General features: G+C 32.5%; 2 protein-coding genes across 2 annotated transcripts; one reads left to right on the forward strand and one right to left on the reverse strand.

Moving 5' to 3' along the window:
• The first annotated feature begins 215 nt into the window (after positions 1 to 215).
• Positions 216 to 7,342, forward strand: LOC129793469 (protein tipE). Its single transcript, XM_055833520.1, has 2 exons — positions 216 to 2,752; positions 4,149 to 7,342. Exons 1-2 carry the CDS (start codon positions 1,962 to 1,964, stop codon positions 4,216 to 4,218), a joined length of 861 nt encoding a protein of 286 aa, XP_055689495.1. The 5' UTR covers positions 216 to 1,961; the 3' UTR covers positions 4,219 to 7,342.
• Positions 7,343 to 7,609: 267 nt separating this feature from the next.
• Positions 7,610 to 14,684, reverse strand: LOC129793465 (growth hormone-regulated TBC protein 1-A). The gene is made up of 4 exons (XM_055833504.1): positions 14,521 to 14,684; positions 14,271 to 14,455; positions 13,651 to 14,204; positions 7,610 to 10,341 (listed from the first exon to the last, which is right to left on the reverse strand). The coding sequence occupies exons 1-4, from the start codon at positions 14,535 to 14,537 to the stop codon at positions 10,105 to 10,107; spliced, it is 993 nt and encodes a 330-aa protein (XP_055689479.1). The 5' UTR covers positions 14,538 to 14,684; the 3' UTR covers positions 7,610 to 10,104.
• Positions 14,685 to 15,797: the final 1,113 nt, after the last annotated feature.

Here is a 15,797-nt window from a genome sequence, read left to right on the forward strand (position 1 = left end):
CGTGATTTATGTAAAGTAACACGATAACATAGAAAAAGTTATTTATACTTTTTGTAGATTTTTTAAAATTGGTTTTAATTCATGTTGATGTTAATAAAATCGTAAATAACTCATTTTGAGTCTTTTAATTACAAATCTTCAAGAAGCTGAAGCGAAGCTTAAGTTTGCATGACTCAAAGGACATTTCCAACGATATTTTTCCGATAATTTCTACATTTTTCTCCAAAAAAAATCATAATTTTAAAAATTTTGAAAAAATTCCAACGGTCAAACGGTTTCATTCATGTGAATGAAAATTGTACAAAATGGAATTTCCAAAGAGAGAAAGAAAATAAAAAGGAAAAAGGGGGTGTTTTCACAGACAACCAGAGTGGGTGCATGAATTATCGTGGATGATTAATAAGTAATGCACCACCACCCCCCGAAAAAAAATTAAGGGATTTAGTGGGAGGGCGCATGTTACGGAAAACTTCAATGAATATCCTGGCGAGAGAGTTGAGAGCTTAGAAAGCGGGGAGGGGGAGCAATTTATGAGTAATTGGGGAAATTTGGAGGACAATCCGGTACATGCGCAACAGAATATTTTGATCGGGACGCTCCCATGTAGAGGAAAATTCTGCTGAGCAGTCAGTATCCTGTGTATAGCGCGATTCATAAAAATTGCCATGCCTTAATTTTCCGTGTATAATTTTGTGGGTGAAGAAAAAGTCATTGGACATTATTCATTATTGAAGAGAACTTTTTGGGCAGCATTTTCCACATTATTTAGCCCCGTGTACAGCGCAAGGAGAGCTCCTCCCTGGGTTCGCAGGCACTCACTTTGGGAGGCAACATAGGCTAAAATATTTATCAGATTACAGCTGCTTTCATGATTTTGATTTCGGTGGCTTCGATTATGTAATAATGGTACAAAAAGTGCTCGCACGATAATACACTCCTCCGCGCTCTTCAACAGGACCCCCACAAATCGTTATTATTTTTTTTATTGTGCACTAAAATTATTTTCCTCTTTCATTGCAAAAGCATAAATTAATTTTGGAGTGTCTCCGTTGTAATTATTTCCCACCAAAAATTGCTTTTTTCCACCACAAAAAAAAAGTGAATTGAGAGCTAAAGTTTTTTTCTCGTGAAAAAAAGAAAAGTGAAAATTGAAAAGTACACAGAAAAGGAAAATCTGTGACAGTGATTTGCCAATATTTAATCGCATTATCGATTTTCGCATAATACTTTGTACAAAAAAAAGGTGTCACGTTGGTTCTTTTTTTTTTCTTCATGTTGTGTTGAATTACAAAGAAAATGTAATAAAAAAAGAAGAAATAAAATGCATAATGTGTGTTAAAATTTGAGAATAACGAATGTAAAAAAATCGTGGAATGGAAAAAAGAAGAAAATATGTGAAATGAAGCGAAAATGAGGGTGTAAATTTATGATCATTTTTAATTTGCATCGCGTGTGAGTCGTTTTGGGGTGGAAAGGAAAGAAGAAGACGAAAAAAATTCTATAAACCACAAAATCAATTAAATAATCTTCATGTTCCCCCGAAAAAGAGGAGAAGCTACATACAGCGTGGTGGTGCCCGTCTTTAATGTCTGTGGTCATGAACACAGAGTTTAGGAGTGAACAGCACACATCCTAGGTGCTTCGTGGGACAGCTACAACTCTCCCGTCGTATTCTTCTCTGTACGTGCCCTCAAAAGTGGAACGAAACTAAAAAACCAAAAAATAAAAAAAGGAAAAGAAAAGCGAGGAAATAAATTAAAGAAAAACAGCTAGAGTAGTCGCAGATGGTGATGTAGAGACGTGTGGTGGTGGTTAGGACGCGAGCACATCCCGATGTGTCCTTCGCCATTGCTCGTACTGGGGATGCTGTGGTGGACAGGACGCCGATACCAAGAACGCCATCTACGTGACACGAAGGACACGAAGCAAGTTGGTAGCGTCTAGCTTAGAGCTGAACAACAATGAGGAGCGGCAGTTCGGAATTACTCCTCGAGCAGCAACAACAGGAAATCCGACTGCGGAAAGCGCGAGAACTGGCGCCAGCTAAGAAGAATGCCAAAGTACAGCGAACATGGCGCGAGAAGGCAAACTTCTACGTTACATCCACCCTGGCTTTCTTTTCGGTAACAGCTGGTGCATCGCTCCTATTCCTCGTACCACTCTACGTAGATCCAGCTATATCAACGCTTGTTTTTGACTTTATCGACAAACCCACCCTGTGCACAACAACACGCCGTGAGGATCTCATGGGGATCTTCAATTGCTCCTGGAGCTCCTGCCGTGAGGGATGCACATCAGACATGTATCGCTGCACCCACATCTACGTCACCTACGTCGATACGACTAATCTCACACTACCCATTGTTGTCGACGCGACAAATCAAACCACATGGATCCATTTAGCCAACTACACCGAACTCCATCCGCAATCGGAGGAGGCACAGCTTCTCGTGAACATTAAGGGATGCGGCTACCCACCTAGTGTAAAGTGTCGAAACTTTACGGATCTCTACGGTGTCGAAGGTGCCATATTCCCGTGCTACTTTTCAAAATTCAACCGAACAGTGGTCATGACGAACTACAAGCGTGAGGATCAAGTGTCCATGATTGTGAATTTTTTCGTGGTGCCATTTATTATAACCGTTATATCATCAGTTGCGCTGTGCGTCTTGCATTGTGATTGTAGGTGCAAAAGGGAAAGACATCCGCGAAGACGTGGTCTCAATCGAAGGCCCAGGATAGAAAATTTAAGGTGATTTTCTTTTACTCTTTATGCATTTTTCTTAATTTTCAGAGTGTTTTCTGTAAAATTGGCTTAGTGTGATGTAGGAAGCTTAGATGGTTCAAGCCGTTAGTTAGACCTGATGAAAATAACAATTGATCTTCGAAACGTCATAAAGAAGGAAATGAGTTAGTTTTTATGCTATTATGTAGCAAAGAGATTTTGTTCAAGCATTCAATCGTCACGATTAGTGAAAAAAAAAATAAATGAACAGTTTAAGGAAAAGAACAACAGATCGGATGCAGTGAAAAAGGAAACAAAGGGGTCGATTCTGATAAAAAAAAAAACGTTTCTAACAATTGTTATAAAATTTCGACAGAGTCGTTCTATAAAGGAAAAAAAAGAATTTGTTCTAGAAAATAGACAGAAAGAAAAAGCTCTGGAAAAGAAATTTTCCTTTAATACTTGAAGGATTAAACTGATAATCGCTGCCAATTCGACTTTTTAAATCCGTCATAGATTAAGATCTATCCAATTTATCTTAATAAGGGATAATCACGTTATTTTGGAAACTCGGGGACTTTCAAAAGCGATTTTCAAGCAAAATTTGAAACCAAAAATTCGAAATTGGCTTGCACTCTTATTAAATGGCCAAATACTGATAAGAATTCAGTAATCTTTCGATTTAGAAAATAAATTTTTGTGCTCAAAAAACTTATTTGAAATTCTCACATTTTGACCATTTTATTCCTGTAGGTAGTTTCCAAAATAACGTGACCGTCCCTTAATTCTACCTATATATAGGCGACTTCAAATACTAGAAGTTCGTCAAAAGAAAATCTGGAAAAACATTTTCTTTATAATTGAAAATTAAGCTCAAAGTTTCAGATTAGAAATTCGTGCCCTTGTAAGTGTTAAAACACTATTAATGAAATAAAATGTCAAAAATCTTATAACTGACGAATTGTAAGAAAAGAAAAGATTTTAATTAGAATCTACCCCAAAGGATCTCAAATATTTGAGGTCTCCAAATGGGCCTTAATTCGTTTTTTTACAAAATTTTCAGTAGACACGAAAACTTATCCCATCTAAACGATGAAATATTGGGAGAAAGTGGAGCATCTGCCTAAAGCTTTAATTCCCAAAATGATTTGAAAATAAATTAAAGAAAAATAGGGAAAGCTTTAATAAATGAAAAAGCATAATTTCCCTATTATATATTGACGTTTCGATTTGTTGCCTTTACATTTATTGATTTCCTAATCGATTCAATTAAAGACGTTGAGAGTATTTTAAGTTAAGCTAAATATTAGCATAGAAAACGCCCAGATGCAAGGAATTTGCGAAATCTCCTTCACAGTGACTTTTAACTAAATTAATTGCTAATGCAATTTATCTATTTTTTCTTTTTTTTTTTTATTTCTAGTGATTCATCAATATCAACTCGTGTTGATATGCTAACACCAGCCATTGAAGTCTACAAACAACCCCTCTGACATAAGGAGGACACCCTGGAGAGCAATCTTGGTAATGCCTCAACTAGTAGCGGCTTATAACACCATCTCTCCATGCGGTGTCTCATTCTATCGGGAGATATGAGAATAATTATAAAACTACCGCGATTTCACTTTAACGTTTCCAAAATGCTAAATTTTTCAAAATTGGGGATGAGTTTTCACACTCTTGTAGTTTTTTAACAACAAAAAGAAGAATAAATCTATCATCACCTTAAGTTTACGTCATTTAAGGACATTTATTTACATAATGCGCGAATGCGGGTGTTTATATAACACACACCTGGTACTGTATCCTTTTTGTAATTTCCTATCCTGACGATCCTGACCTAATACCTACTCTATGATAATTAAATGTAAAATGAAAGAATAAATTTATATAGAATGATTAAAAAAAACTCAAAATTGAATTTAAAGAAAACACCTTTTCTAATTAAAAGAAAATCACCCGTGAAGATGATTCAAAAAGTATAAAAAAAATCATTTTATGGAATAAGAAAAATTAAAAATCAACATAGGTTTATTTACTTGTAAGACAACCAATCCAAATTAGAATCTATTATACTACTCTTTTATAAAGACGTGTTTCACCCATAAGTTATGTGATGAGCAAAATAGGAAAAAAAGCACATCCATTTTTTTTCATTTAAGTGCGCAACATAAATTATTAAAAAAAAACTGTGTGGTTAATAGAGCTTTCGTGGTTGGATGTCAATAGCATATTTAATAAAAAAAAACAATAACCTTTAGGAATAATGAAAAAATCAAAATTCTATTTGGTCAGACACTTTCAATAATTAATTTTTAACTTGTTAATTTATTTACATTATTCTAGGTTGGGAAATAGGATCGAAATTGTAGTGAAAAAAAATCAATTTTGAGTTTGTTCTATAAAACAAAATTTAAGAACATTTTTTTATTTCTTCGCTCTGCGTGTTCATAAAAAAATTTCAAATAAACAAGATTTACTTTTTGAAGCAGATAATACATTGATCTGTGATCATTTTGTAACATAAAAGCAATTATATTTCAAGATTATAATGAAAAAATCAGTTGGTGGGAAATTAACTTTATATACAAATGAGATAAAAGGATACGCAGGATTTTATACAAATTGGCAAATTTTTATTAATTGCGGAGAGATAATTTCTCAAAAAAAAAATTCAAAAAATCTGGGATTGATTCTGTCAAATATTTTTTCTTGCAACATGAAAGGTGTTGTAAGTTTTTGATATTTGTTTTTATTTATTAATTTTTTTTATTGTTTACTAAAAATAGAAAAATATAAGATCTATTATTCTAGGAATCTTTTAAAAGGTTTTAAAAGGCTCTGGAAGTCTTTTTCCTTTTAGAAAAACAAGTAAAATCTTTAATATTTTTCACAGAATATCAAAAATTTTAAAATTGTCGAATCGAAAGAAAAGAATAAGTGGATAAAAGATTTTTGACAGAATCGACCCCTATAGTGGAAAAATATGAAATTCAATAATCCATTTTATAATTTTCATGATAAAAATTGTATTTTTTTTGTTTGCAGATTTTTGTTTTTATTTTTTCAATTTCTATTATAAAAAATCGAAAGATTAAAAAAAAATCATTTTACTTCATAAAGTTTATTATTATTATTTTAATTTTTAGGATTCTAAATTAGTTTTAATGTTACCTTCGTAATATTTATCGGTAAATCTATACAAAAATAGAAACCTAAAAAAGAAAAACAAAACCTAAAAAAAAGTTTAAAGAAATATTTCAATTTCTAACCAAAAAATAGGTTTGAAAATATTTCCTTTCTTACAAATTTACAAAAAAAAAACATTTTTAACCTCAAATATTTTTTAAAAAATAATTTGTGAGACTCACAAGTATTTTATTTCGCAAGCATATAGCCCAAAATATGACCTAAATTTTCAAGAAAGAAAATTGAATTTTTAGCAGAAAAAAAAGTGAGCTCATCCATTTAATGGAATTTTGCATAGCACAACCACTGTCTTGTTGAATGAATCTTAAATTGCGTATATAGCAGGGAGAAAATTATGAGAAAAAAATGAGAAAATTGAGAAAGACGTTATAGTATAGAGGAAAAAAAGTAAGATTGTATTGTAAGTATAAATTTAAATCGTGCCAGACAATATTTTCAATCAGTTGAGGGGTGTTGGAAAAGATTATATCAGTATACTTTGTTATATAAATGAAAATATATAAAATAATATAAATAATCAGATGAAAAAAAATTTATAGATTTTTGTGACGAAAATATAAAAAGCGTGTTGATTTTTGAGTGTGATTCGCAAAAATTAAAATTTAAAAAAAAACATTTTGTTGGGAAGTGAATGCAAAAAAAAATAAACATTTAAAAGAAGTTCAGAAAAGGCGGGATTTTTTGACGTTTCGATCATGAAAAGGGTTTCATCAGGCCAGAAAGTTTTGAGGAAAATTGAATTGTACTCCATCTCCCTTCTCTCCGTTCGATCAGAATCAAATTTTGTGACTTTTTGGTACCTGAAGAAAGTCTTTCTATGTATCGAAACGTCAACTAAAAATAATCTCGTTGTTTTCTGGCTCGTATTTTATTTTTGCTCGACTAGTGATTAAGTAATAAGTATACAATAACTAAAAAAAATCAACAGTGAGTCAACAACATGTTCAAACGACGAATATGGTTATTTATGAAAAAGTATCGGTATTATATGAAATATTTTCAATTTAATTAATTTATGCAATTTGTTTTAAAGTTTAATGAAATTCAAAAAATGCCTGAGAGGAAACACAATTAATATATTAAACGTACCACTATATCGCAATGTATTATATGATATTGTTATAGATGAACCACGTTATATAAATGGCTATTTATATATTTAAAAACATATATTACGAAGATGTTTTTTATTTAAAATTATATTTAACAAAAAAAAAGAAAAGAGAAGAAAAATTATTAAAGCAGTAGTGTGTGAGTTATTGTGTTAAAAAAAAGAAAAGTTATTGCAATGTGTGAGAGTTTTCCATGATTTTTTTCTTTGCTTTTATAAATGAATTATACATACATAATCATACCACATGTTCGCATCATAAAATAAAGTTTAGAACAACAAAAAATCAACAAAAAGCTCTGTCTTTATTTATGCTTCCATGCAATTTGCATTACCTTATTCGTTGGCAGGTAAATGTGATTGGAAATTTGTTCCAAATTGGACTGCTGCATAAGTGATTGACACAAATGTCTGCCAGAAGAGGGTTTAATTAGCTAACGCATAGGGGAGGTATTTTGTTTAATTTTTAAGGGGTAATTTGGTGATTGAATGCCTCCAATTTATTGAACACTCTCCCCTACTTTTTCAAGGAAAGTTGATGATAGAAGAAAATGCATTGCATACAAATTATTATACATTTTTTATTAACTCCTCAACAGGACTCCCGAGCATACCATATACATACACTCACTGTAACATTCCACTATAAAAGCAAACTATTTCAATAAGACGACAACTCTATTAATCCTGACGTGTATACTTTTTTGCGTTTGTGGTTGACTAGTTCACTAACATTTAACCCTATGTTGAATGCAAAGTTTGCGTGGGACGTAGCTATTTTCATTCCTTTCTGCCGTAATTTCTACATTATTACTTCACTTGTTAACTGACTTTCAGACAGAGTGTGGTAAAATGTGACGAGACTTTCAGAATTAAGGGATGATCCAATTTTATTTTTGGAAACTATTGCAGGCTTTTTATGACCTATTTTACAGGTAGATTTTAAATCAATTTTTAATCAAATTCATCGCCCAATTAAAATTTTATTAAATTTTTCTAAAACTAATCTATCGCAGGTGTTAGTTGGGAGGAAAAGAATTTATTTGTTAACAAATAATAATTTAATTCTTTACAGAGGTCGATTCTGTAAAAAATCTTATATTTTTTAATAACTAAAGAGATGAAAGATTTTGACAGCTCATATTTCTTTATAAATCTTTTATAATGCTTTAAAAAAAATACTTTTCCAATAATTGTTTAAAAAATTCCTAAAGAAGGGAATAATAAATCTTGTAACATTTATCTCAGAATACCAAAAATCTTCCACAACACTCAAATTGCAAAAAAAGAATAGATTTCAGACAGAATCAAACCTATAGTTTCCAAAATTATTAGACAATCCCTTATATAACAGTTTGGTTCACTTATTCTTCTTATAAATATAGATTGGAAAACAAATCTTCAAGATAACATTTTATTAAAATTTATTTTAGGGTTAATTTGAAAACTTAATGAGATTTTTTTATCTCTAAAAATCACACTGTTGTAATTAGCAAGATTTTCAAACATTTTCTTATTTGAATTTACGGAGGTTCTATTGAGATTTGATAACGTTTTAAAGAGATTTAAGGATTCTTATCTGCATTTAGAATATATTTATTGGATTTATTTTATGAAGATTTTATTTTATTTTGATTAAAATAAACTATTCGTTTGCATAATGCAATAAAATTAAAGAAAATCTCTATTAAATTCATAGCAATATTTAAAAAATTATTTATCTAAAACAAAATTTATACTAAATCTTAAATTAAAATTTGTTTTCAAAGGTAGATACATACCAGTATTTTGTTCGATTAAAAAATATATATTTTTAATATTAAATTCATTAAATTCCTGTTTCAAAACAAGATTGTTTTTTATATAAATCTATTCCGTTTTGGCAATGAAATTCTCGAGAAAGAAAGCTAGTTCTTAAAAGTAAAAATTCATAAAAATTAGTTGCGTAGTCAGATAAGGTTTTTTTGATGTCTAAACAGCCACCTCAGGTTTTTCTTTAGAGGTTAATCAAATAAAAAACATTTTTAAACCTTACAAAAAAAACATTAAAGGTTAGAATTATATATTCAAAATTAAAAAAAAAAAATACATAAAACGTCAAAAAATAGAAAAGAAACGTAAACATAAAAGGAATTCTAACCTTAGAATAAACGTCAAAAGAAGAAAAATGTTTTAAAAGTTAAAAAAAAAAAACGTTAAACGATAAGTTAGAAGTTAGAAGGAAACGACAAATGATAGAAAAGAACGTCAAACGTTAGAATTACACAAACCCATTTTCAAAAGCTGCTAATTTGTAAGCAAATCTCATTTTTATGACTTTGCTTAACATTCCTGCGAAACCTTGCCTCACAAGTTGTTCTTTTCCATTCATTTTGAGTGTCCTTTAAATTAAAAAAAAAAATCCCGAACAAAAAAAACACCCCAAAATAGATATCTGACTACGCCCCTGTTTGAAGTATTGCAAAAATAGCTGATCAATGATACAAAATATACATAGAAGATGGTCAAAAGTTAATACTGACTGATAAAAAGGATTAGTTGCTGAACTTTTTATAGCTTAACACGTAAAATGATTTATTTTAAATTCTTTGCAAATCACCTTAACATAATATTTTACACAGAAATTAATTTTCAGCCGAAATAGCCAAATGATTGCTATGTGATGCCAATGTAGAAAAATTCACATCAACCATTGAGGTCAGTATTTAGTACATAAATAGGGGAAATTATGTTGTCTGTTTAGTTTATCATTCTCATGAAATTCAGTGTTGCTGAAGGTTCATAGGGCGCACGTGAATATTGTCAAGGGACTTGACGCGGAACATGTGTCCTACTGAATAAAATAACACCACTGAGACTTTATTGGGTTGAATAGTTGCGTCGTCGGTTGATTCTTCGCTCATTGTATTGACAAAAAAAAAAAGTTCTTTGGTAAAGTTGAATTGCATGTCTCACAAACAAGAGGCGTGCGCTATTTGCTGCACCTGTTGGTGACCCTCAAATCAAATTTCCCACATTGCCGTGTCCGCATGTTATTTACTGATAACGTCCCCGCACACTAACATATGACACTTTGGATATCATTCTGAACAACCTGACTCCGTAGAGATTCGATATCACGACGCCTTATGTTGCCCGGAATGGTGAAAATGCTGCTCATAAATTCATGACAATTCGTTACCAACGTACTCTGAAGCATTTCTCTGAACACATTTGCCAGCTGCGAAATGTCTTCAGTTGCCATGAGGGTGTCTCGATGGCGCAATACTAATGTTAAGCTGACACGAAATAAAATCTGTAAATACGAAAAAAAACAGAAAACTCTCTCAAACTCACCTCCATGGTAAAAAGCTGAGTCAATTTAAAAAGTAGGTATTTACCTACCCTTCAATTCATTTTGAAGGAAAGTACAAAAAAAACTAATAATAAAATAGACAAATGTTGAAGGTTCCTCATAACACTACTCATCCCACCCATTATTCCAACATTATTCATTTTTTTCACAATTTCATAATCAGTCGAAAAAATGCTGCATTTCGGTACCTTATTAGTTGGTGTTCCACTTCGTGGCCAACACCAAGTATTGTAATCGTCGGAAAAACCGACCACCTCAGATCGGGCTCAAACTTGGTATGAGCACGTTTTAGACATCCCACATTTCGAAAATGGTGGTGGAAAATTTTTGATCCGGCCGGCCGGCCTGCCGGCCTCTGGCCCGAACTTTGCTTTATAACTCGAAAACGGTAAAAGATAGAGACTTCCGGTTTGAAGTTTTCTATAGAAATGTGGGTGTAAATTTTCATTTTTTCGCATTTTCAAAATCCAAGATGGCCGCCGTCCGCCATTTTGAACTACCGTCAACCACTTCCCTTATAGCTAGAGGTCTGAAATTTTAGTATGTTGTAGGGCTCAGTGAGACGTTTTCATCAACAATTTATACTTGAAAATCGGTCAAGCGGTTTAGCATATATGGCGGCCTAAAGCGAAAAGTGTTTTTTCGATATAACTCGAGAACGGCTTGACCGATTTTGACCATCTTGGTATCAAATGAAAGGTTTCAAGAAGCCCTACAACTGTCTAGAACATTCCGAGTTCCAAAAATGGCCACAAGAGGCGCTAAAGTCAAAAACAAAAATTACCTAACTTTAAGGGGCAATATCTCCGAATCCCCATTAGGCAAATCTTTTAAATTTTGATATGTTGTAGCAGAACTAATAATCTTGCACCAGTCCAAAAATGAAGAAAATCTATGTCGCCGTTTGGAAGATATCGCAGTTTGAAAAAATCTTTAATTTGAAAAGTTCTAAGTCATATCTCCTGAACTGCTTGTCCGATTTTGCTCATCTTGGTATCAAATTAAAGGTTTTACAATTCCCTACAACTTTCTAGAACACCAGAAACCTCTAGTACTATTCCTTCAGGATAAAAAATGCAAAAAACTGTTTTGGTTAAACAAAAATCCGCCATTTTGTGTTCTACAGGTGACCTTGAAAATTATTGAGATATATATCAAATTACACCTTATTTCAATACCTTTCCAAAACTAGTCAAGAAATTTCTGTAGGTTTTATAGAACCAGAGATATGACCATTTTTATCTATCAAATTGCTGAATTTCATAAAAAAAAATCAACTTTGCCTACTAATTCTGCTCACAAATCGCACTACAACGCATAAACAAACTTCTACACGTTGTGGGACACCAACTCTTATAACTGGACGCGTTATGATTGACTTTATCTTTTTAACTTCTAATTCGAGGGGTGTCGAGGCCAAAAAGTCATCCGTGCACGCCAGAGCGAGAGAAAATGCCTCCAACATAGTCACACAATGTACAATAGCAGCGGGAATTTAAAGGTTGAAGGTCTCTAATTGAAGTTTTCTCATGTCGTGGGTGTTCTTGCAGGTCAACACGAAAATTGTATTGGCTTCAATTTGTAAGCTCTCAAACATTATAAATATTTAATAAAATCGTTTGTTGAATTTAGGACGATTTCCAAGCTAAATGTTCTGAATTCTTTTTTTTTTTTTTTTTTGACTAAAATAAATCTCATATTATAACACAGATTCATGTCGAATATTCTATCACAGGGAAAGAAATTTTAATGGAGATTTAATTTTTAGTGCTAAAATTAAGTTTTCTTTTTGAATTTAGATTTCTTTCTTATAGATTGTTTAAATTAGTACTTAAAATAAGAAATATTCTGAATACAAGAAAATTAGCAATTTTATGAGTTTTTATCGGCAGGATATATCGATTTATTCTAGTGTTCTTTATGCTACTAACGAACAAGCTTAAAGATATAATTCTCTTTAAAGGTTCTCATATAGGTAGAGATTCTCACTCTTGAGCAGGTTAACATTTACAGTTTTTTCGCTCTATACTGTATTATGTATTTATTTAATCCATTTCTGTCGGCTTTTAGAAACTGTTGACCGTTTGGAATATTGGCATTTCTCAAATATCTTGAAATTAGATTTTTCTCAAGATTATTCAATAACTTAAAGAAAATTATTCTGATTAGAAGAAAATTATTTTTCAATTTTTATTATTTGTTATTCAAAGATGTTCAAAACAATTTTTTTTATCAAAATCGAGTCAGTAGATTTTTTAAAAAGAATGAAAATTTGTCTATTGAAAAAATGGGGTAATTTTTTAAAACGGAAACATTGATTTTAATCGCTTCTAAGATATTTTCTACTGAATGAAAACAAATAAAATTAATTTAATATTGTTAATAAATAAATTAATAATTAATTAATTAATAAAAAAAACGGAATAGCCAAACCGATTTAATTAAAACAGAAAAACAAAAAAATCAATAAGCCGTAAAGCCTTAATTTTAAAATCATTTTAATTAAATGCTTTTAAAATTGATAATTTGTCTAGAAACCCACAAAAACAAATTTAAAAAGAAGCAATTTGAATCTACTTTTATTATTTTTATACGAGTAATCACCATTTTACTGTCCTTTTATTGCCTAATCCTCTATATTTTTTATGATATCAATTTTATTAAGGACTTATTGAATGCAAAAATAAAACAATAAAAATGTAGATAAAAATTCCACGGAAGAACCTGCCTCCGTATTGATTTTTTTCTGTTTTGAGGGGCTTTCGAGATACAAAAACCTGAGGGTATTTTAACAGATGAATGTGTATGAATTTAATTTTAATCTAATTGACCTAATTTATTTAGACAATATTTTTCTCACGATCTTTGTTTAAACTAGCGACCTATTGGCTACGAGCTTTGATAATGGCGCCAAATAATAATGAAAAATTGAGGAATAAGGGTAAGAAATTCCCTTTTGAGAGCTTCAATACAATTTAAGAATAATCTGAATTAAAACCTAATTTTCTAACTCTTTGCTTCCCAATTCTTATTCTTGCCATCTTGAATAAAATTTCTTGTGCTCCAATTTACCCCAATTGACGGTAATTGATTTTATTACAGCTTCGCAGAATTACCACAACTAAACCCATTATTTTAATTAAATTTTTGGAAGTTCTAAATAAATTCAAAGACTGCCCAGAGACAAAACGAAAAAAAAAAACAGGAAAAGGAAATTTCGTTTAAAGGAAGGACATTCAAATGACTTACCTTGTAGCCCTCTGAGAAGAGGCAATCCCAAATGCGGAGAACAGTCTCAATCGGAAGCACTTCGGCGAAGAGGCAGATAAACCACTTGGTGACAATCACAGCCCACGGAAGACCAATCACTTTGATGTGTGCATGGACATCAGGTACACGGACACGGAGCAGTTCATTGAGGACAGCAATGTCAACGATAAGGCCACTCATGGATTTGGTGTGATAATTCGGTGCGATTGACTCCACAATGTGTCGAAGGAGCCAGAAAGTGCTCTCCTCGTCTTTTGTGACAATCAACAGGAGCCCAGCGATGTAGTTGAGTCCCTGGCAGTAGCCGACATCCTTGTTGTGATGCGCATACGCCACGAGGATGTTGAACAGCTGATTCTGGATGTCCGGGAAGAAGATGTTATTGGGAAAGGTACGAGGCAGGTCAATCTTTATGATGTCCACAATGTCTTCATCGTGCTTCTGCCGAAGGAGGCTCCGATAGAGATCAGGCGTTGAGGCTTTAGCCACTGAAGCTCCGGAAGTCTTCATCCACACAATCCCTCGCAAGTGTGCTGCAAGAGATGACAAATAAATAAGACTTTCTCCCTATTACGGAGGTTCAGCAGAAGAGCCCTTACCTGGAACACCTTTCCGGATGTATCTCTTCAGTGCTCGATTCATGACAGCAGGATCATGCCGTCGCATTAGCTTCTCCCATTGCATCTGTCGCCGCGCAAGAACCTTCAAGTACTCCGACATAATTGCTTCATAATTGGCATAATCGAATTCCGGTGGCCTCTGAAATCCATATTCATCAACATCGCTGAAATTGGTAAACAAGACAATTAAATGTGAATTTCCCGCACTTTGCATCATCGCACGAATTACCTAAACTTCGATGTCATCTCTCCGAATTGCCTCAAACACAAATTCACTGATTTTCATGCAAATTACACGGAGATATGCTGAGAAATTGCAATTAAACTTGAGCATGCAGTCTTTTTGGGTGGATAAAATTTTTTATGCTATTTCTTCATCACAAACTTCGGCTAGTGTCGGAATTGATCGGCTCAAGAAGGCGGAATTTGGCGATGATGGTTTGAATTAAGAGGGCGCGAAAATTAATTTAACGCATTTCAAAAGAATGTAAAATAAATTGTATGAAAACAATAAAAATGAGTTTTTAGATCTTTTTAAAACTATTGAGATGATATTTAAAAAAATCAATCAATCTTTACTTACCAGATTCCGAATTTATGAAATTGTCGATAAAATATTGGTTAATCGATTATTGAAATATCGATAATCTTTGTATCAAGTATTAATTAATAAAAAAAAAGTAGAAAGCAGCGAATATTTTCCAAAAAAAGCAAAATTGGCTCTGAACAGACGGCCGTGACTTTTGGTTGACGTCATCGCGATGCAACTTTTTGGATGTGACTTTTTTGCGCAGACATAACCTCAAAGCAACTTTTTTTGTGCAAAACAGTGAGAAATACGGGAAAAAATGCGTTGCAGTGCCCCCGGGGGGCTTTCCGTATGCTGTTAATACATTTTCTAGGCGGAAATTTGCACAATTCTGTTTTTTTTTGTCACAAAAAACCGATCCGTGCGAATCAATTCCTATCGAGAATAATTTTCTATCCGCGAGAATCATTTTCTATCCGTTAGAATCTATTCCTATCCGCGAGAATCATTTCCTATCCGTGAGAATAAACGTCTATTCTTGAGAATCATTTTCTATCCGTGAGAATTATTCTCTATCCGTGAGAATCATTTTCTATCCGTGAGAATCACTTTCTATCCGTGAGAATCATTTTCTATCCGTTAGAATAAACTTCTATCCATGAGAATCTATTCCTATCCGTGACAATCACTTTCTATCCGTGAGAATCATTTCCTATCCGTGAGAATAAACTTCTATCCGTGACAATAATTTTCTATCCGTGTCAATAAACTTCTATCCGTGAGAATCATTTCCTATCCGTGACAATCACTTTCTATCCGTGAGAATCATTTCCTATCCGTGAGAATAAACGTCTATCCGTGAGAATCATTTTCTATCCGTGAGAATCACTTTCTATCCGTGAGAATCATTTTCTATCCGTTAGAATAAACTTCTATCCATGAGAATCTATTCCTATCCGTGACAATCACTTTCTATC

This window comes from Lutzomyia longipalpis, chromosome 1 (assembly GCF_024334085.1).
Source record: "Lutzomyia longipalpis isolate SR_M1_2022 chromosome 1, ASM2433408v1".
Lineage (NCBI taxonomy): Eukaryota > Metazoa > Arthropoda > Insecta > Diptera > Psychodidae > Lutzomyia > Lutzomyia longipalpis.